This window comes from Pocillopora damicornis, chromosome 8, assembly GCF_964200805.1.
Source record: "Pocillopora damicornis chromosome 8, jaPocDami1.2, whole genome shotgun sequence".
NCBI lineage: Eukaryota > Metazoa > Cnidaria > Anthozoa > Scleractinia > Pocilloporidae > Pocillopora > Pocillopora damicornis.
Window position 1 is genome coordinate 15,349,924 of NC_142677.1, and position 22,422 is coordinate 15,372,345.

At 40.6% G+C, this 22,422-nt stretch overlaps 1 protein-coding gene across 2 annotated transcripts; it reads left to right on the forward strand.

The window, feature by feature from the left end:
- The first annotated feature begins 1,912 nt into the window (after positions 1-1,912).
- Positions 1,913-22,162, forward strand: LOC113676167 (brefeldin A-inhibited guanine nucleotide-exchange protein 3). Of its 2 annotated transcripts, none has more exons than XM_089214876.1 (22): positions 1,913-2,211; positions 2,295-2,349; positions 2,466-2,547; positions 5,264-5,395; positions 5,914-5,982; positions 6,323-6,445; positions 6,848-6,887; positions 7,013-7,109; positions 8,810-8,923; positions 9,215-9,521; positions 10,155-10,276; positions 10,786-11,180; positions 11,689-13,124; positions 13,719-14,052; positions 14,663-14,996; positions 15,211-15,793; positions 16,429-16,608; positions 16,981-17,869; positions 18,257-18,365; positions 18,794-19,025; positions 19,581-19,726; positions 19,978-22,162. In XM_089214876.1, exons 1-22 carry the CDS (start codon positions 2,127-2,129, stop codon positions 21,098-21,100), a joined length of 6,987 nt encoding a protein of 2,328 aa, XP_089071002.1. In that variant the 5' UTR covers positions 1,913-2,126; the 3' UTR covers positions 21,101-22,162. The 2 variants fall into 2 exon arrangements, with proteins under 2 accessions (XP_089071002.1, XP_027048590.2); XM_027192789.2 differs by having other exon boundaries at positions 1,956-2,211; positions 11,695-13,124.
- The last annotated feature ends 260 nt before the right edge of the window (positions 22,163-22,422 follow it).

Genomic DNA, 22,422 nt, shown 5'->3' on the forward strand with positions numbered 1-22,422 from the left:
GAGACGTTCGACCTAACGTGAGGTCAAAAACTTTTAGCGATAGTTCTGAAATTATTTCGAGGTTATAATTACAGCAAACCTCGATATCGTACAAAATATATATAGAAAAAATAGTACTATTGCAGTGCTATGAAAATTTTAGTCGATTAATTTGGAGCACCATGGCGAGAAGTCTGCCCAAACCAACTGTTCCAAACGGACCTTCTTTATTCAAAATTATGTTCATTATGTTAAGAATTTTCCAATGAGGATGAGTTTTCAACATGATGTATAGTAACTACATCATTTTATCTTTGCAGTTAACGTTGAATATGACTTGAACAAAGGTGAGTACATGTAAACCATAAAGCAAGGAATGCGCAAATCCTGTAACAAAAAAAATTAGCTTTTCTTTGATTACTCAAGAAGTTTTTTTTTGGTGAATTTTAATGTAGGCAAAAAGCTGCGATAAGTTTATTCTAGAGCCAAAATATACAATCAGTCGGTTTTTATCGGAGGAGGACGAAGAATATCTAATTTAATTTTCCGCTTTGTTAATTTGCTTGAAATCGCATGAGCCAGTATTTAAGTTGTGTTAACTCTTTAACTTCTGGGAGTGATTGGCAAGTAACTTTTCCCTATATTACCCATATATTAACCAGCAAACAGGTATATACTTACATTGATCTAACGCCAAATTTTCGTAACCAGTTTGCATGGAAATGTATAACAGCTAGAGAGGAGAACGAACAATTGCTTCATGAGAGTTAAGTGGTTGATGAAGGATTAATTAATAATAAATAAATAAATTAATAATTAATTAATGAAGGCTGAGTTAAAAAAGCATCGTGCCATTCACATTTTCTGCAGAAATTTACAGTTTCTTGCGATGATTAAATTTATATATTCCTAAATTATGTGATGTTCAATCCAGAATAATCTGCATTTGTTGTAAATGTGGGGTATTTCGTTTTGTTTCTTTTTTTGCAAATATGTTCTTCGATAAAATTTTTTTACTCAAAAAATTAGAATTAATTTTCTTGTGGAAGTCTTCCTAAACAGGTCTTCAACGGTCACGAACTAAACACAATTAAAAAACTTAATTACCAGGGAATCAATGTGTGAACCATTGGCATAAAGTTGTTCCTCTATTATAGGAACTAAGAAAAATTTTGTCAGGGTTAGGTACTAAGCGGTTTCCAAAACCAAAGTAATTACAACGGCCAATTAATGAAAGTTCAGAATCATCACTAGGCAATTAGAACTAAAAGTAAAAAAAACAAAAACAAAAAACAGGCAAACTGCTTGAGGCGCGGGAAAACGTGTGGGACCAAGTCGCCATTGGTTTTAGTTTTACATCTGATTGGTTGAGATGGTGGCGCGAATTTTATAGACCAATCATGAAGCGAAGAATGGCCAAACTAAAGCAACCTGTATGACTTTTGACACTAAATTAAAAACTTATTTAATGCAAACATGTTCTTGAAGAGGGATTAAGCAGACCATCTAGAGGGAGCTTACTTTATCGGAGATATGCCTTATGGACACTCGTTTGTTGTAATGAGATCTTTCCTCTTGTCTTTGTTTTGCATACAAAATTAAACGTGTATCTAGACACCGTGCCATCAGAAAATTTGCTTTACAAATTAGTTCAATCGATCAAAACTTCTCTGTTTTTCCAGGCACGCGGCTGTGTTGGTGACGAATAAACGAGGTCAGTTTGGAAATCTATTTCATATATCCTGGGCGATTCGAAGCAGGGCATCCTTTAGGGAAGATACTCGGACACTTGCTTCTAAAAATATCAAAGTTGTACACTCAACAGTCTCGTAGCCGCACCAACTTTCCATAGTTACGGGTATGAGTGCACTTTCCTTACAAGGATGTGACTGATAGGACATCACACAGGTGCCAAAGATAAAGCCATTCATCTGCACACACCACTGCGCACGTAATCGGCGCATCGGTTATGCCCTTCTCTTTTCCATTGTTTAAATTGTGTTCGTCGAACGCGCTAACGACCTGCTCAATCAAAATATTGTGACTTCAAAGGCTTCTGAGGAGATGATTTTGCGGTTTATGAGGGAATAATCACCACAGATCTGAATGTTTCCCCCTTCGTAGTTTATCTAATGGGTTAGAGAGTCATGGAGGAAGTGTTGTCTAGTTTGGCGCACGACGCCACGTCGAGTAAAGCAAAGAACCTACGAGACGCGTGTATTTCGGCGACGGGTAAGCTACGTGCAATTTGAAGAAAGTCGCCAACGATTCGCTACGAAAAACTCGCTGATTTATTGAGTTTTTGGATTTTTCAGATGCGCTTTTCATCAATCGAAATGGGACACGTAAACTCCAGCCCCATGAGCTTCGGTAAGTCCCAGAGAATAGACGTTTTTTTTTTCTATAAAACGGCTTTAACTGGTAGGAAATGGATACCACTATTTGATCAAATTGCATGTAAATATCATTGACTTCTTTCTTCTCAGGGAAAAGTGTTTTCTACCGCTCAAACTGGCGCTAGAGTCGAGGTCGAGCAAGTTTTCGCTACACGCTGTAAATGGATTGCAGGTTAGTGGATGCTTAGTTTTTTTCGGGGCCAATTTATGTAGAAACGTTTATTTTGCACGGTCAATGGATGGATGGACTTGATTAATTAATGAGCGAATTTTATGAAAGGAGTTGAAAATCAAAGCAATTCTACGGATGATAAAATCAAATCGTTCCTAAAATGAAATCGCCATACTGTAAAAAAAAGTACTTTAATTACGATCACAACGCCGAATTATTCAAAGCAAAATAACATCTCGAATATTAATCAGTTGCGTGCGAATTAAAAATTGCGCCTTGATTAGAATGGCCGATATATCTAAGCTTGGCGTCTTTTCGTGAGCAATAAATTGCCATAACAAAATAGCGGTGACTGCGATACGAATGTAGACACAGAAATATGTGAAGCTAATTATCGTAAAGGACGTGGCCTCTCAATCTATTCTCCACACAATATCTTACTGCATATTAACGACAGACTCTCCTGCAACTATTTAACCAGCTGATTAATTCTGATTCAACACACTCTTTCTATGTCTGTATCACTTTTCGTTTGTACTTACTGAATAAGTACAAAAAATGTCATCTTCGAGGCAGAGAATGTTCATTAAAACAGCTTTTTTACAGCGATCACTTTTTCTAGAATTATAATTACTTCGCAAGAGGGTAAATTGATTTTTAATAATTTTTAAACTTCCCTTTAAACTGTCCTTTTTTACGTATATAAAAGAAATTAACAGTTATACTCTCAGAGTAGAAAGTTTTTCTTCGACAGGTAAGGGAGCAATTTTTTGAATGGGTTTTCATTAGATGTTAGCTTCTGTTAGCTTTTGACACCGTACAGGAGTGCTTTTAAGACGCGTTTTAAAACAGGCAAATAACTTTTATACGTGCTAATTACTTGCTGTAGTCAAGAAGAGACTTTTGCGAAATAAACCTTTTATTAAAAATATCCATTTACATTTTCTTGCCAAAGTGTTGATGATTTTCTCCTGAGGTAAAATAAACTCTGGCAAATTTTGAGAAAAATGCATCGTCTCCCCTCGCTTTGACTCCATAAATGAATAATTTATCACGTCCTCGTGGAATAGATCAGCAGTAAACTGTCGCTATATTGACATGTTATGCTCTTTCAAATAGTTCTTATTTACTAAGGTTGACGGAAAAATGGACTTTAGAAAAAGCAACTTTGGTTGAATCTATGAAATTTATTGATAAATTAAAACTGTCGCTAGTTGTTTTGATTTTTGATATTCTTGTTCGCCCTGCAAAAGTCGCGCTGCGCGTGGTACACTGTGAGAGAGGTCGAATGAAAACAAACCTGGTCGAATTCAATCATTAAAGTAAACTTTACGAGGTTTTCTTGTAAGATACCAGAACCGAAATTGATATTAAGCTTTCCTGTCGTTTTAGAACCTGCTGTTTACTGTGAACTCCAACAAGGACGAAAGCTTTGTTCTTTTGTTCATCGAAATCGCCGTTTAGTTCCACTGTACGCCAACCAAATTAGTTCAAGAGCTACTTTCCTAACTCACAAATCTAAACAATGGAATTACAACTCAATATAATATCCGTTAAAGGAAAATCTTAGCGCACGCCATGGGTATGAGAGGGATTTCGTCAAAGGAGAAAGATCCAAATAACCCGGTTTTTAACACCAGTGGATCGTAGTGTTATTATCTGTACTTTGAACCTGTATTTCTGGAGTTCGAAAGTCGATTTAGAAAAAAAATAACAAAAGGCAACAATTTCTAACACAGTGCTGTAGATGGAACCAAAATTTAAGACCAAAACGGCAACGACAGAATGTATCCAATAGATTCTGCCTATCTAACAATGACAGAACAATACAAAATTTAATTTTCATTTAACTTTGTTGAACGAAAAACTGCTGATACTCGATAATATCGAATAGGATAACATGATGGTCGATGTAAATAGCGCTACGCAAAAAGCTCTCTGCTATGGAGAAAGCTATCCTCTTGTTTGAAAATACAAATTCAAATAACAATAGGGAAGATTCAAGACGAGTCGGGGAGTGGTTTGCCGGGGGTCTGGCACTAACCTGTCGCCGGCTCGCCTTAGTTTCCCGCTGTCAAAGAGACGCTCGCACCGAAGTACTTATAATGAGAGCCTGCTCACAGGCTATTGAGTATCGTAAACCATTGAGTAATTACAACTGCCCATCAGAAGCAAGAAAAATATCAAAAGGAACCAATGAGAATTAAAAGTAAAAACAATCCTGAAGCGCGAGCGACTGAGACGCGTTGGTTTTAGTTTGGAATCTTATTGGTTGAGAGGATGGCGCGTGTCTTCTGGACCAATGCCATGGCGATGTTTAGAAAACCCAAAGCAGTCACGGATTGCTTTTCTCAATTGAAAATTTCTCTAAACGTCCCGATCACTTGAGCATTATTTTGGTCGATTTGTTCCATCCGGACGATTATATAGAACTTTACTATGATAAAGTGACCGAAAACGATTAGTATAGGGAATTCCTTGACCAACTCGCAAACCTTTAGCTTAGATTTTTATTCGCATTTGCTTTTTAACATCAGAAAAAGCAAATGCGAATGAAATCTAAGCGGCGGCGAAGTGTCTTAAATCAAGGGGCAACTACCTTGAAATTGTACTCCAATCTCCCACGGCAGAAGCGTTAGGGTTCTGCAAGAGACGGATCTTGGTAATAGATTATAAGACTACTGTTCTGACTCGTTTGTCAACGGTCCCGTTTCAGAAGTTAATTTCTGATGACCGCTTTCGTTCGGAGAATGAAGAAGACCCTGAAAGCCAGCTTCCGGTTCAGTTTCTTGCCACAGTGGCGTCCACTCCTACACTGGCAGACGAAGTCCAGGTCGAAGTTATGAAGGTTAGTCAACGTTTTCTGATTCAGGTAAACTCTCTAAGAATTTTCCTATATTTTTCTTACCTGAAACTCGGCGAGCTCTGAGACAGATACTCACCAAAGTTTACGATGTGTAAAAGTTTTGCAGCGGTAGTTAAATGCAGATTGGCCGCTAAATGCGACCCCCTACGCTGAATATATTAAGCTCCTAACTGACACTTGCAGTCCGTATCTATACCATAAATGGTTTCCGCAGTATGTTAGTGGAGTGTCAGAGTAAAATAGTTTCATACCTGCATGCAGAGGAATGAACAAGAAACGGTGAAGAGTCCAAGAGGATTTGACAAATAAATACTGCGCGTTAGATTTGATTTGATATATTTAGTTCATAAATCACGGAACGCTTACGATGTGAAAAACACAACTGGAGTTAAGCTTATCTAACAACGAATAAAAGTTGACATTTCCTTTTCCAAAATAACCTCCCTATTTCAGATAGTATGCATTTGATTTGGGCTTATTCTGTTGTTATTCCTCATTAGCTGCTGCTGATCATAACCTGTTCCGCGTCGTGTGAAGTTCACGGAGAATACCTGATTAAACTGGCTGAGGTAAAGTGTTAGCCCTTTAACTCCCAGAAGTGATTAACATGAAACTTCTCCCTATAATATCCATACATTATCCAGCAAACAGGTCATGAGAATACTCCAAATTATCAGGTAGAAGTTGCTATCCTAATCTTACGCAAAATTCTCACAACTAATATACGAGGAAATATGTAGCAGCTAGAGGATAGAAATAACAGTCAGATCTTGGGAGTTAAAGCGTTAATGTTGTACTGTAAGTATTCCGAAAAGGTTTGTCTGTACTTTTAAACGGACAGTTCTAGCGTACAATACTTACACGACCTTAAACCAAACCGCAGGTTCACTCATGTCTCCCTATTCGTAGATATGCATCGAGACGTACACCCGTGCACATCAAATCGCCACCAAGACAGCTTGCAGAGCTACCCTAACACAGATGCTTAGCTCAGTGTGTCATCGCCTGCAGGACAGCATAGCAACTCCTTTGGTAAGGCTTTGATCGCCATCAAAGTTTGCGTTTCAGTAGTGTGTAGACCGGACTGAGTGAGACAATTCCAAAGCCGAATGGAATGCTCAGGTGAAATTTAGGGCGGTTAAACTAAACTAACTGTGGAAAGGTGCAAAGGTGCCGCGGTTAGTAACTATTCAACTAGACTGGGCTTCGGATTTAGAGATCTGGGTTCAACCCCTGGCCGGGTAACTGAGCTAAGTTCTTAGGCAAGACAATTAAGTCTCACGGTGACTTTTTCTACCCAGAAATATAAATAGTTTCTGAAAACGGTAACCCAAGGTAACCTGCGAAAATCCTGAGGTTCCTGTTGTGGGGTAACATCCCATTTGGAAGGAGGACATAGAATGCATATAACAGTGTCTTATAAATCTTTTTTAGACATCTAAAACTTCCTCGTCGGACTCCAAGATCATCAAACGTAAGTCATGATAATTTTATAATATACAATTATAGAATTATTCAATTGCGCATGTCTTTAGCTGGAGCTGGCGTAAATCGACAGGGACCCGGGTAACCTGCTTATCTTTAACTTTTTACGTGCAGACACGAATCTTTTTTCCACGGACCATGCCAAGTTGTTGAGCCAAGATGTGGTACTGTTACTGAAACACTTTTGCTTCAGACTGACCGCAGGACCTAGGTAAGGTGATTTTCCCTTTACAGGTCAAGAAGAACTGATCCCCGAATAAAATTGCACAAAAACAAACAAAATACTTTTAACCCCCATGATATCCAGAGAAGTGATGCGGTTTCATATCCCTTAAAATCAGTGCAAAGAGGTCAAGTGTGGGAACTTTCAAATGAAAATCAAAAAGCACCATAATTAGGCTACAGAGTCGATTTTCCCTTGGCATACAAAGTAAAATTTGTAGTAGCTATTTTTCTAATCTTTTTTCTAAGTTTCTTAAATCACAGTTGGGAATTACGATATTCGCTTCGGAATCTCTAAAGTAAGACTGCATCGTGTCAAAGAATCTGCAGTGAAAATTAAAAATTTTTAATGAAACTTTTCTTGCCTCTTTAGTTCTCTTTGAAATAAAACATCCAATATTTATCCAACCTAATTTGGTTTTTTTTTGGCACAGAATCTTTCTAATTTAAAAGAAAATCACTTGTCCTCCATGCACCCTACAAAGAGCCAGTGTTATTCTCCCGTAGAGAACATTAAAATTTTAGCTCTTCAAATAGCACGATTCGTGGTTTTTGAACGCACGACTCTGGTCTTAAAATGCAGCAGTTTGCAACAGCTTCCTAAAAAACAAGTTATTTTACATGTTGTTTTGTCTACATACAAATTATTTGGGCGTAACACAAATAAGAAGCAAAAACAATATTTTAAAACTATTTCGTTTGTGCGTGTTTCAAGTTATTACCATCAGATAAATTTTTTTCGTTAGAAAACGGTGAAAATGCGGATATAACAGTTGCACTGACAAAGTAGGCACAAATTTTCATTTTTATTACCTCGTGGGTCTTGTTAAAAGGCTTATATGAGGAATTTCATCCAGTTCTTTCATGTTTTGCCCTACACAGCATGGGATTACTGACGGAGATAATACTTGAAGACACGTGTTGTTGATAGTTTATCGAATATTCCATCACTGATGAATTCTAGCTTATAAATATCACCATGAGACACTTAATACAGTTAACGAGTGGCCCAAAATGATGTGATCAAGTAACCGAGAAATCTTGGTTCTTTTCGCGATCTTTTCGCCTTTTATTGCCCTTAAGATTTTAAATATCCGTGAAAATAACGCTGTGCATAAAAAAATGCGCTTCAGGTTTCTTGAATGGGCTGCTTAACTAAGAAACGGAGAGAAGTACGTACTTAAACAATTATACGTATCAAGAAAGCAAAGCAGACTACCTTTGATAACAAAAGGCCTTGTTTTACATCTAAAAATGGCACTAAATCGTGAAATGATAGCGGAAACAGCTTCCAAAAACACCCGAAAAGATTCGTTTATTTTCATCTTTAAAGGCCGTCGCACAATCTAAAGAATATTCTCAGAGGTGGTGACGTTTAAAGACCTCGAAAGCAGTGTTTTTTTCAGGTGTCGGTTCATCTTTGACATTTTTGTAACCACTGGGGTGTTCTTCTCACATTTGACCGATGCCCTCAATCTCTTGAAGGCGATTTCAACACAACTTGGAATTCGAGTCTCCTTTGCTACTTTAGAAATATCGTCAGAGATTGTCAACCAAACAAGTTTTTCTTCATCGCCTGAAAAATATTTCGCGTAGTATGCAGTCGAAACATTGTCATTCACATTGAAAATGGCTACATCGTAAGACATACAATTACGTACCGACCTATATCCTTTTTTTTGTCCATAGTCTACCGGTGCAAGGCGGCCAGGCCATTCCATTGTACCTGGAAGCCATCTTGGTTATGCTTAGCAGCCTATCCACAGCCTTACAACAGGAAAAAGAGTTTATAAACGTCATCTGGTGAGTTCATAAATACTATATGCTGACAAATAAACATTCTTTCCTTACCTTATTTAAAAAATATTTCATTCGAAATTTAGATCACAGGACCACAGCCACATTCACAGGAACCTAGCAAGTGATAAGGGTGATTGACAATTGCAGGGGAAAAAGTGATTGGATATCTGCTAAAATTCCGAAGCACAAATTCTCTCGAGTGAAGTACTACCTCATGCACGGATAGCATCTTTTTCCTGATTGCTATACGTCCTACTTGACTTAAGTCTCACACATTTTTTCTTCACGTTTCAGGCAACTCTTATGCCCCGCCCTGATTCAGTTGTTGGGGAGCCCTCTTATCGACCTGAACAAAAGACCAAAAACTGTGACTCCTTTCCCTGAGGAAATCAACCGAGGAGGGCGTGGAACGGGGAACTTTGCCAAGTCGTCGTCGGTTGTAGGACCCATACCAAGGACCATTTACAACATAGCCACAGAGCTCCTACGCCTTGTGGGTCCTTTAGCCGCCATGAGGCCTGTGTTGGAGTCGCTGTTTCATCGCATCATTCTGTATCCTCCAGCTCAGCAGAGAGCGGAGGCACTGAAAGCATTGAAGGAGGTAAAGTGAATTAGTTTGTGAGATCATACCTGGCTATTATGGTAAAGTTGACAATTTAAGAAGAGGACATACGTCATATGTGTGCCGCCTCGAGCATGCGGGCTATTAAGTGAAGATTGGTTTTGCGTTAACCCTAATGGAACAGACCCTTCCTAAAAAAAAAATCCTCGTCCCTTTAACCCTTTAATTCCCATAAGTGACCAAGACAGAATTTCTCCTTACAATATCAATAAAATATCAAGCAGACTGGTGGTGAGAGTGTGGAAAAATATCTGTTAGGGGATTAAAAGTTGATTCAATACCAAATTCTCCAACCTAACATCACAAGAACTGTATGGCAGACAGTAAGGAGAATTACTAATGAGATCTTGGGAGTTCAAGAGTTAATTAATTTTTCCTCTTTTCTCATATCAATTCGCATCATGTCCTTGAGATGAAGAAGCCGCAAAGGTTCTTGGATCCTGCTAGTCACAAGTGTGATCAGTCTCAAAGCGCGAGCGGCACATAATTTATTCAGTCTCGAGACGAACCATTCTCCCCCTACCATTCCCCTCTTAGTTCACTTGCGCGTAGCAAATGTGAAGGTACTACGATATTTTTGAATATCAAATCTAATTTCCTTTTCATCTCCAGTTCCTTTCCAGTCCTCAACGGCTGCTGGATGCCGCTGGTCCAACGATTATCGACAAAGACAATCCCCCGTCACCAGACTCTCCGACTGAGCAGAAGAAAACGGAACTGGATTTGCTGCGACTGTAAGTGTTTGATAGAGCAATTTCTGATTATTCCAAAGAACAATGTTTCATTTGAGATCAGAGATTGAAAACAAACGTTAACGTTTAAAATCCAAATTCTAATTTGGGCATGGAAAAAAAGTGGACCAACAGCTACTTCTTACGGGTGCCACTGCTAAATGTCAATTTATTTGGTTTCTTTTAGCATCATTACTGTTAACACTGGGGGAAATTTTGTGCAGCTATAGCTTTCGAGCTTCAAATGATAAAGGGAAACAAGCAGATGATCGTTGTCTTTTAACGGTTGAGGCAATCTAATTTATGCACTCGAACAATCCATGCTAAGCCTCTTGTGACAAATCAGTACATTCATGGACTAAATTAGCCGTTTTACCGTGACACGTAAATTGGCTCTTTATCCACTCTCTCCAGGGTGAATGAAATTGGGAATGATAGTTTATTCATGATTACTAAGAAAGATTAACTTCTTTCAAAGAAAACGCTAAGCAATGTATTCAATTTTTTCTTAGTTTAATGGATGGCATTGTGGAATCCGCTCGCTGCACCGACAGTACAGTGGCCAGCTGTAGTGTAGCATGCGTGGTAGCGTTGCTGGGGTCCTTAGAGGACTTGAGTCAAGGACGAGGCTTGAGTGATGAACACATTGAATTTTTAAGTAAAATGAAAGAAACTGATAATTGGGAGTTGCTCAAGGAGCAATACGATAATGCTGCTTCTGCACGGGAAACAGGAAATTCTCTTAATGGAAAAGTAAATGGAGAAAGGAGTGCCTATAGACGTGGTAACCGATGGGAAATTAATTCCCAGAGATCTCCGGACGGGGATATCGAATCTCTAACCGAGCGGTTTGAGGAAAACGGAGGGGCCTGGGACAGCCTTACGGATGGAGAACTCAGGAATGATGGTGAGCCACTTGAGAGGTTTTTTTTTTCTAATTTCAGGACATTTCTTTACATTTCGGCCGAGATATTCGAAAAAATGGCTAGGTTTATCCAGGGTTAGCATAATCATTGATGTTCAACAATTTAAAATTTAAATCAAATCAAAGTTGAGAAACACGAATTCGCATCCTGTTCGAAGGAAAACCAATGAAAACAGTTCTGCTCGAACATTACATCCTGTTCGAAAGAAAACCGAAGGAAACAGTTCTAAGTGCGGTAGTCTGGTCTCTTTCATGTATTTGGGAGCTCGATCAGTAGTCTCCTTGACAGCCGTTGTTTGGTCTCGACACAATCGAAAACGCTTTGCGAGACGATGTGTATGACAACGGCTGTGGAGGAGAATGGGGTTGGAGGAGGTGCCTCTGATAGGATGTCATACACAGCACGCTCGTGTATGATTTCATCTCTAATCTGAGGGCAGCTGAAGACGTAAAATATTACATGTTAACAAATAAGCTTAAATTTCCTAAGTTTCAGATGAAGAACCTGAAATCAGACCCCTTACTCCTAAGAGCGTCCACTTCGCCTCCGAAGACGAAATCGCCATGTTTGAAACACACGAATTCGAGAATATCAAAAACTCACGGTTTAGTAATGCATCGCGATCAGGGATTCCTCGTAAAAGCAGCCTCCCTAAAAGAGTTGGTTCCAGTCCCCAAGGTAACATGCGCACAATTGTGAAACGATCCTCATCTTTTGATAGTAAAACGCGACAGAAACCGACCGTGCAAAAACGAACCATGAATGGGCATGCGCATCAACGGGAACGCGCTGGTTCAGATAATGGCGCACTGCAGGAAAGAAAAACAAACCTTTTGGCATCAGATGCGCAAAACAGCTCTATAAGAGTGGGCAAGTTTGCTTTACGAAGATGCTTCTCTGACAATGAAATTTCAGTTAGTAAGAGTTCCACTTCTAATTTACAGCGGTTTCCCTTGAGAAAATCAAATTCTTGGGCGGCGCTTACTACTGACAACTTTGAAATTTCTTCAGCTGATAATGAGAAAAGAAAAAGCAGTCAACAAAAACGTAACATTAGAGGTGGGATACCGAGGCCACGCACGCAGTCTTCCAGTGATCCGTCATTCAATGCTAAGCCCGGCCTAAGGCGTTTATCAAATGATGGGAAAACAGTCGAGCCAATGAACAGAAAACCCTTGGAACAAACATCACCGACACACAGAAAATATGTTGAATCCAAAGCAAATAAAATAGAAGCAAGAGAAAAGGCTTTGAGGGAGGAGAGAGAAAGAGAAAAAGACCGATCGCCAACAAAAGGCTCTCGGCCGACACTTCGGAGAACTCGTTCGACTTCGGAATACGATCGTAGACTACAGAATGGCAACGGTGATAAGCCGAAGGGAATTCTACTAAAAAGCCAGAGTATAGACGAACCTAATCCGTCGACCACTAACACGCTCAAGAAAAATTCATCACAAGGCGTAAAAATCAACGGTGTTTATGTTAAGAAAGGAAACGAAAACTCCTCGTCGGTCAAGTCACCGGATAAAAAGAAAGTAAGAGATGTCAAGAAGAGTGTTGAGGAAAACGAGAAAGAAGGTGCACGGAACTTCGCTCGTTGTTTGCTTGGCATTCTTCCATCTGTGTTAGGTCTGTCTGATCCAGCAGCTGTTGACGAGGCCTTGCAGCAATTCGCTTCCGATGTCTGCGAAGCGGTTACCTGCATGGCACTCAAGCGAAAGAACGTTCCAAACTTCGGTACACTTCGTGGACGATCGGATTTGGTCGATGAAAAGTCGGGAGAAGGAGCGACTTCGGATCCTAGTTTTCCTATTCTTAACGCAGATGGTGTTTATGTTACCGTATACGCTACGTTGACACTGAATTTAAAATTGTTAAAGAGTGGTTACTATCAGAAGAAGCAACCAACGCCAGGATTAGCACAGGTAAGAAAGAAAACAGCCATATTCTTAATGCTTGCAGGATTCCTTCAGTTTCAGGGTTCCATGAAAAATAATCGTCAGAAACAGCTTTCACGTTGACGAGAAAGAGTTACATTTTGAGGAATAAATCTGTGAAATTCCATGTCTTCTTCGAGACGTGGGAAATTTACACAGATCTATAGAACCATCAACTTGATCTAATTGTTAGGATTTTGAAAGCATCGCTTAAGAAGATAGCTGCGAAGGACACAAAGAAAGATAAATTCAAAGTAAATGTGCTTGTGTAGGCACAAAGGGAGCCATTTAATGCTACCTCCTCACTCTCTCCCCCCCCCCACCCCTCTCTCTGGTGATTAACCAAATATGGCTCAAACAACAAAGGGGGGGGGGGGGTGGTAGGGTTCAAGAGACCGAGGGATGAACGAGGGATTCAAGATACTAGAGGATTTTGTCTTCGTCCGTGTGCGTTGGCCAAGGTGCAAGACAAGACAGAGGGAAGTTCGTTTAGTTCAGGAATTTTTGTTTGTCTTGGTGAACCAATCAAGTACCACAACTACTCAATGAGCTAATTCTTGCAACTTTCTCTTGACATTTAAGGACGACTTCATCGATAATATTCTGAACAGCGGCATGCCTATCGGTCTCTCCTCGGTCTGGCTGGCTGAGCTGTACCGCCTGGTTACCACCTATAACATATTAGGAAAAGCCGGTTTCACACTGGATTCACCGGATGGCAACCGTGCTTTGATCAACACGCTAAATGACAACATGTTGTCTGAAGAGGAAGACAGTCCCCTCCTTCACCACAAGAACCCAAGCACCCTGCCGCCTGCCAAGAGAGAAGGGATGAAATTTGCTCGGAGACTGCTGCTGGCTACGTGGGACTCAGTGTTGGAGATTCTGTCAGCACCTTTAGAGACTTCCACCTCAGGTTTGTGACCTGCATCCTTCAATCATCAATGAATTAATCAATCGAATCAGTTTATTAATATCATGACGTGGGACAAAGTTGCCCTTACATCCAAGCCAGAGGGTCATGTATAACACGCATGACCTTTCCGTTTAAAAGAAAAACACATAACTAGACACAAGTTGTAGTTGATAGTTTGGAGGTGTTGAGGTGCGAGTTACGAAGCTCACATTCAAAGCCAGTGTCCTGTGCCAGTTTTTTTTCCCTCAAACCTCTTTCCCAGTGGCAAAGAGATATAGCTATATTCCAGTGACAGTATTCTATATGGTCCTTCCACAGTGGTAAACAAGGAAAATTGAACTTCTATTCAACCACAGTAGTGATGATTTGATATTGAAAGTCGTTATTGCTGTCATTGTGTTTGGGGAATTACTTAATAACGTTGAATAAGAAACTAAAACCTTTCTTGAAGGATTCAAACTGATCGATTTCAATCTAATCTTGGAGAAAGAGTGATATAAGAAGTGAATAATAAATGATGCTGTCATGGAAACAGAGTAAAGCGTCAGTTTACCAAGCTACTACAAATGCAAATATATAAATGTACAACCTTTCCGTGTTAAAATCGTAGGTACTGCAAATAGCGTTGCCGCAATGCTTGGAGGTGAATCCAAGAGGGATCTAAATCGTGAGAGGGACACCATCTGCCTCAGCCTGGATGGCCTGCGCCGTGCAGCACGTCTGTGCTGCACTCTGGGAATCCAAACCCGTTGTGAACTGGTTCTAGCCCAGTTAGCAAATGCCTCTTGTGGAGGAGAGGGTCTGGAAGCAAAAAGAACAAGGTCACATTCTTCACCAGGAACTATCAAGCTACACGCCGCGCATGTCTTAAGTATGGATGGACTGCTGGCTGTTGGAGTAGAACTGGGCAGTCATGCGCCAAAGTGTTGGAAACACGTGTTCAGGTACTTGAAAACACTTTGAGAAACTCTCACAATGCTTTAATCCTTTTGCAAGGCGTTTCTGGAAACGTTTACAATTTAAGACCAACAATAACACACACCCTTTCAATTCTTGTTCCAATAGCTTATTTTTGACAACGCAGATAACATCTGTCATTAGCAATGGATGATTATTGCACATAAACAAATAGAATTAACCTCAGCTTTGTTTCAATAGATGCTGTACGTACATATCGCAACTGGAACGCATGCATTTCAGTAACGGCATTGGAGACTTTTCGTCCCACACAATTCCGCCGAACTCTCTCCGAATAAACCCCGACATACCCTCGCCCATGTCAGAATCTTCAAGCATTTCAGACTATCTCTCCGGAGAACTCTCTCCGAATGGTTCTAGTGTTATTCCACAAAGTTCCGAAAACGGTTCGGAACACGCACCCTCCAACGGCGGACTGCTAACTCCCGCGGACGCCTCCCGCGCCATTTACGCTCTCTCAGCCGCGGTAGATCGTCTTTTTGAGCACGCCGCCAATACGTTGCACCTAGAAGGGCTTTTGTCTTTCCTAGAAGCTTTGGTCTCTGCTTCCAAGACTCAGCTGTTTGGTTCAGTAGTGGAAAAAAGTTCAAATTCACCCGCAGGGGGAGCACCCGTTGCTTCGAATGGCCAATCGCCATCTTTGAGCACAACTCTTCATCTGTATCGACTGGCGGATGTAATACTCAGGAGCGCCCGCAATACCAGCAGACCACTGTTGCATCTTATGAGAGCATGGGCGGTGATAGCACCCCATTTTGAGGAGGTTAGTGCGCAAAAATAGGAGAATGGCCGAATGACCACTAGGTTGTTGTTGTTGTTGTTGTTGTTTTTTTATCTTTTTTGCCTAGTTTTGAATATTTCAAACACTGTGTATGCTTGGAAAGGGGGGTCGAGTGGAAGAAAGCGTAGTTTTGCTGTCGCGACGAAACAAATTACTCTCTTTACCACGAAAATATATTATTGCATGTATCCCACTTCTTTGTGAATAACATGGTGTGCATGTATCAATTTGGTTACGTACTGCTCTTTAATTATTAAGAATATGATATCATTTCTCAAAAACGTTCCATTTGTAACACTCAAGATACTGAAACAAGTCACTCGTCAGGATGCAGAAGGTTAAGTTTCTATGAGCTGGACTCCGGATTGTGTTAATTCTTTAATAGTATCTTGGTGAGGTCATGGTATTTTCTCTTTAGGTAAGTATAGCCCCCATGCATCTACTGCAATAGACTAGTATCCGATCCTTAACTGCGGGAAGAATTTTCCTAAGTATCTTAATGATATTAAAACCGCGTCAAGCTCCCTAACGCAACAAAATTTTAGTTTGACTGAAGATCTGGATTACTGTAAGCTTCCTTCGGTTTGTCGCTTTACTTTCATTGTTCATCTCTACAGGCAGCGACTCACAAGGACAGGCACATTTCCAAGCTTGCAATTACTTCTCTTCATGACATCATGACGGAGCTTTTGAGCAACCGCACTGAACTCCCTCATTTCTGGTTCCACGAGTCCCTTTTGAGACCATTTGACGGCATCCTGTCTTCGAAGTCATGCAGTTTAGACGATCAAGAACAAGTAAGTATGAGCAGTTTTTAATTGAGTAAACAAAATTAATTTCAACGATCAATCAGAACAACGGTTTACGTTGTCATTAGCCAATGAGACTTCAAAGTGAAAACAAGCAAACTGCGGGAAAACGCGAATGAAAAAGTCGGGATTGTTTTAAGATTTGCTTCTGATTGGTTGCGAGAATGGCGTGAATTTTTTGGATCAATCACAGAGCAAAGTTGAGTAAAACTAAAGCTATGCCGGGTTGCTCTCGATACTTAATTGAAAATTGCTCTTACTTGTGTAATGGTTACATTATTTTTGCTCTAAACAGATGCATAAACCACAGTTTGTCGAATTTAAATCCAAATATCTAAAGAATTTTTTTATTCTCGCCAGATATTAGCAACCCTTTCTCAACTGGTGGAAACTCATATGACCAGCATTAAGTCTGGTTGGAGGCCAATATTTTCTTCCTTGAGGAAGATGCCAGAAGTTTCTTGTAAGGCTTCGAACGACTCAAACACAGAACGCAAGCATCATCAAATCCTTGACATTCTCTCGGCTTTCTTAACAAACAAGAACTCGTCGGTGTTCGCATCCGCTGCCGTGCAGTGTATCCAAATACTTCTCCTGCTCGTACGTGGTTCGGAAGTCGATGGCAACTATGAAGGTGGCCGAAGTGATTCCGATAACAACGGGAAGAGTGACTCAGAGATAGTCAACGAGATGTGCCCTCCAGCTTTGGAATTCCTGCTGAACATGTCAAAGAAGTTGGCTTCCATTTATATAATGCCTTCGAGTTTAGTCTTCCATGGATCACACGCAATTCGTTTGGTGGAATATTCTTCGGAATTTCCAGGCACTCCCAGTCCTTCTCTAAGTCCTATAAAACAAAACGATTCTAACAACCGGAAAGAAAAGAATCCAATCCCAACTATGACGTCGGCGGCTTCAATTGTTTCAATCGACGACACTGGAGTTCTGCGCGTGTGGTTCCTATTATTAGAGGGGCTCACTAAGGTAGTCGCTCAATGCCCCTGTAAATTTCAGCCCCAAACTTTAGAAGTCTTGTTTGATATTTTGCGCTCGATCACCACAGTACCAGGCCCTCACTTCTCTATCTATGTAGTCACGAATCTCCTACTCCCAGTGCTTGAGTCCTGGGTTGAGCGAGGAAACAGGGATGGAAGCTATTGGGAGAATACAGCGGCAAATTTCAAGCAAGCATGCGGTCTCGTGACTGAACTTGTGGTGGAGGAGCTTGGTCAATTCTTAAGCGTCCAAGGTAACCTAATTAAAGTTGTTATAGCAAATACTGTAGCAAACAAATTCAGAACACGTGATGACTTAGGAGAAGAAAAGGGCTCAGTTGGCTAGCTGCACCTTTGTGAAATTTAACCCGGCACAACCTAACCTCACTTATAGGACGCAAATTGAGCACCTCGCACGGTGCAGTAAAGAGTTCTAAAAATGACAGAGACTAAAGGTATGCTTTAGCTATCACTTTAAAACGTTTGAGAAAAAAACCCAACTATTTTTCATCTCCTGAATTCTATTTTTCTAAAACCAATGCTCTCAGTTCAGTAACCCGAATTTTCAAAATCTTACTGTAACCAGCGAAAATTACCGTTCCAATAGTCTATTCAAATCCAGTATTGCTTATGTATTTTAGGAGCTGCTGAGTGTGTTCCTGGTATGATTAAACAAACTTTGGATCTACTGTTGGAGTGTGTTTCCCAACCTGTGGAAGGAATTGCCAGGCTTGGGTGTTCTTGTCTCAGGTAATGTACTTTTAAGATACCGCTTGTACTTATCGAACGATTTCGCATTTGGGCTTTTGCAACAAAACTGTACACTTCTTTTGATTGGTTCATACCTATGATCTATTGCTGCAACTGGTGTGCCACTTTCTTGTTCTTACCACAATTTACGTCATCTGTGATCTCTTACTGAGCAGACGCACGGCATCATGGGATCGATTTGTCAAGTAAAATGTTTGATCGTATTGTAAAATACCCAGTACATTCCTAATATGATCGTGAAAGTAATAGAGAGCTCTAATTTTTTAAAATCAATCAGTTCATGCCTCTCCACTTGTTATTCTATATATCGTCGAATTTTTAGCAGAGGGAAATTGTCACAAAACTTTTCACCAGAACAAGTCACAATTACACCAGCCTAATGTTTCCTTTCTTCTATGACCTTTCAGGCACCTATTACTTTCGGGAGGACCAGTCTTTACAGAGGACCTGTGGCTCATTGTTAGTGAGGGGCTTAGAGAGGCGGTACATACGACCCTGTCAAACCTGAGGGACATGGTAGCGTGCTTCCAACCAGGGTCATTCAGCGTAAATGGCGACGAGGGAATGACGGTCAGGGTTGTTGCACGGCGAGATGTTATAACAGCAGATATGATTCGACTGCAGCAAGTGGCAGAGCAAGTAAGATTTCAGAGAGGAATAAGCTATGAGGAGCACTACCATTGCGTACCGAGTGTCGTAAAACTAAAATCAAAGTAATCACAGTAGTTTATCAGAAGAATGGGAAATATCACAAGAAGTCAATGAGGACTCGCAGTGAAAACAAGTTAACTGCCTCAAGCGTGGCAGAGCGCGAGTGACCAAGTCGCGGCTAGTTTTGCTTTTGAATCTGATTGGTTGAAAGGGTAGCGCGTGATTTCTTATTCACACACTTAATAGGGCAAAACCAATCTTGCAAATATTGCGAATTTCTATTTGTTCTCACCAAATCATTACAGCAGCACGCCAGATAAAATTCACATCATCGCCGGGAGACAAGATAAGTTATGTCTAACAATAATTGAGAAGTATCGTCTCTGAAATGATTCAGGTCTAAATTCTCGCCAGCTTTTAACTTTTTGTACCGGCCCTCTTTCCCAAGGTGCAGATCTTCTGAGCAAAAGGAATCTTCTGAGGAAGAGGGACATCTACTAATAATTGTTGATATTTTTTTTCTCGTTTTATTTCCTTCGTTAGGTGTTCCTACTGGACAATCAAGTTGATAAGTCTGCCAACCATAAACAGGAAACGCCTAGGCCTGCGAACGAGGAAGATGATCAGCGGTCTTATGTATTTGTGTTGTCATCAGTGGAAAATAAAGAAAAACCTGAGAATGCAGATAGGTGAGAGAATGAACGATCTTGTTTAAAAAAATTTTACCTTAATGGATAAAACATACTTTGTGTGTTGCAATGATCCACCGTTAATTCTCTTTGTTCGCTGAAAACATTCTAGCTACAAAGCATTGCTCAGTTTTAATACAATGTCTTTACTGTAAAGGAATCATGATTGTTTTTTCAATATGCTGTCAGATTAGAGTTTGAGTTGTCACGTAAAAGTAACTGTTGTAACATTGTACTTTAATTGTTCCCAGGGTCCCTCTTCGCGGTTTGTTGGTGAGTTTGCTTTCCCATCAGCTCTTGCTGCAAACTCTCGGTTCCATTCTCCTCGACAATGCGGAGAGCGTCATGGCACAAAGTTCGAACCCAGTCAACCCTCCAACCTCTCTAGAAGGTTTCAGTAATGAGAGCTCCGAAGCGAATCTTCCTGGTCTCCTTTCGTACCTCTCACCGGCTAATTTATCAGTGTTATTTGATTGCCTCATGGAGTCTCACACAGTGGCCTACGAGTTCAACGCGCGACCTGGTTTAAGGTCGTTAATTCAAAAGCTAGCCAAGCTTGACGCGCCCGCAAACCTCTTGCGGCAATCCACGACAGCATTCACGTGTTACCTCCACACTCTATTCCAAATTTGTAGACACAGTGGAGAGCACTTCTCCAGCTCTCATATTAAGCGCATTCTGACGGGAGACCGGGTCACAAACAACCAGCAGGATAAAGAAGACGATGGCATCAAAGAGGAGGCAGGGAATAGCCCCGCGCGCCACAATGACTTGCTCAAGGGAGATCGCAACGTAGATTGGATTGTGCGGCGCTTAAACGAGGCTTGTGATCAATTGAGCAGCGTGTATGTGCGTCTGTACAATCAGTATAAGAGCGAAGCTCAAAGCAACATGTCATTCGAGGTTGATCTGGAGAGAAGTTTCTCATTCTCGTCAACATCTTCCCCTGCGCATGCTCGTGATATCTCCAGTTGGAGCAATGGTTACCCGGATGAACCGTTGCACTCTCCCCTCGGAAGGTGGAAACTCTCCTCCTCCTCCTCCTCCTCCTCCTCCTCCTCGGAGAAATTCCCTCGTGATCCCAAATCGAAACATTACCAACAACTCCTAGAGGAAGACATCCGCATGGTAGAACTTGAAAGACAATTCTTGAAGCGAAAAGAAGACGAACTGCTTCAAGTAAACATTTGGACAAATCTGGTTATAACCATGCTAGAGCTGCTTCTTAGTTTACCTACGCTGCAGTTCAAAGCCGTTCTACCAGCGGTTTTTCCCGCTGTGACATGCCTTATTTCTACCGGCGCCGACACTAAGGTGAAGCAGTTGGTGTGTGAGGTTGTGCGGAGAGTCGGCTCCATATACGGCATCTTATGAAAATTTACTGACAATAAGTTATATGAATTTAGGGAGGGGGATAAAATCAATCCTTGCAGTAGCTGTGCGATATGAGATAATTTTTGATGGGAGTATATAAAGGCCAACGCCACTAAAACACTTGACGCCGGAAAGCTAGTTTTCTCAAAGTACCGCATTTTTTTTCGCTCGCGAGGCGGACTACACTACACAAACTTAGGTATCTTAAAGGAGAGCCGTAAAATTTATTGTGTTGTAAACGGAAAGCCAAATATGTTTGTCAGGCACAAGAAAATAAGAAAATAGTTGGCAATTTATGTGGAAAGGACCTTCGGTGGAGACTCATGAATAGACTAGAGCGAAGGTAATGTTAGCTGTAAAATGGCTGAACCAAATTTATGTACATAAAACCAAATGAATGATAGGGAACTCTTCAGACTTGCTCCCAGAAAGAAAACCACGCGTTTCGGGAGCAAGAACTGTCATACGAGGAAAAAAACTTACAATTTTCGTGTTAATTTCTCCAAATTTTTATGTTCTATGAGACGTAATCCCGTGAAGTGTACTGACTTTCAACACTTTAAGTTGTGTACATGACCGAGGAGTTCTGGTCCTAGTATCTGATTAGAAATTTGAAAAATTTCAATTTGAAATTTCAAGAGCTCTTCGCTAGGTTTTTGCGACTTTATCTTAAGTAGAGATGTTTCTTTAAAGGGTTAAAGAAGCAGACAATATATAAATATGATTCGTAGATAACCAGTTTCAAAAAATAAGGAAGCCCCTTTTGTCTGATTTTCGTAAATTTTTCAACGTGGACCAACGGCAATCAGACAACACATCTCAAAAATGTTAGAGTGGTAGTTGATCTTGAGCTGGCATAGTAAAAGCAGTAGTAAGCAATAGCTATAAAGCAATTGCCTGTTATGCTTATTTACTTAAAGCGATGAGATCATGGGTATTCTTCTTGTTGAAGAAGTGCATGCGAGATTGGATTATAACCTTAATTTTGTATTTAGATGTGTGTCTGTTTAGTCTTACAGAAGGTCAATGACAAGAAATAAAAAAAAAGGTTAAGTGTCCAAATTTTGTTAACTTCTTGACTTATTCCATCGTTCGAATGTGCTGATGTTTCTCCCCGTTTACTCCCTATTGCCCATCGCGTATGACACGAAAGGCGCGTGACACCCAATCTTCCGTCAGGCAATCCAGTAAAATGGGGTGCAGCAGCGGGTTGCAATTAGTCTCCTACCAGCCACCATTCGCAGCAGCTTTCAACAATTACAGCGATAAAAAAATGAAACTCTTGATCACTGGTTTCAAACGCATGTGAACTTGTAACAATT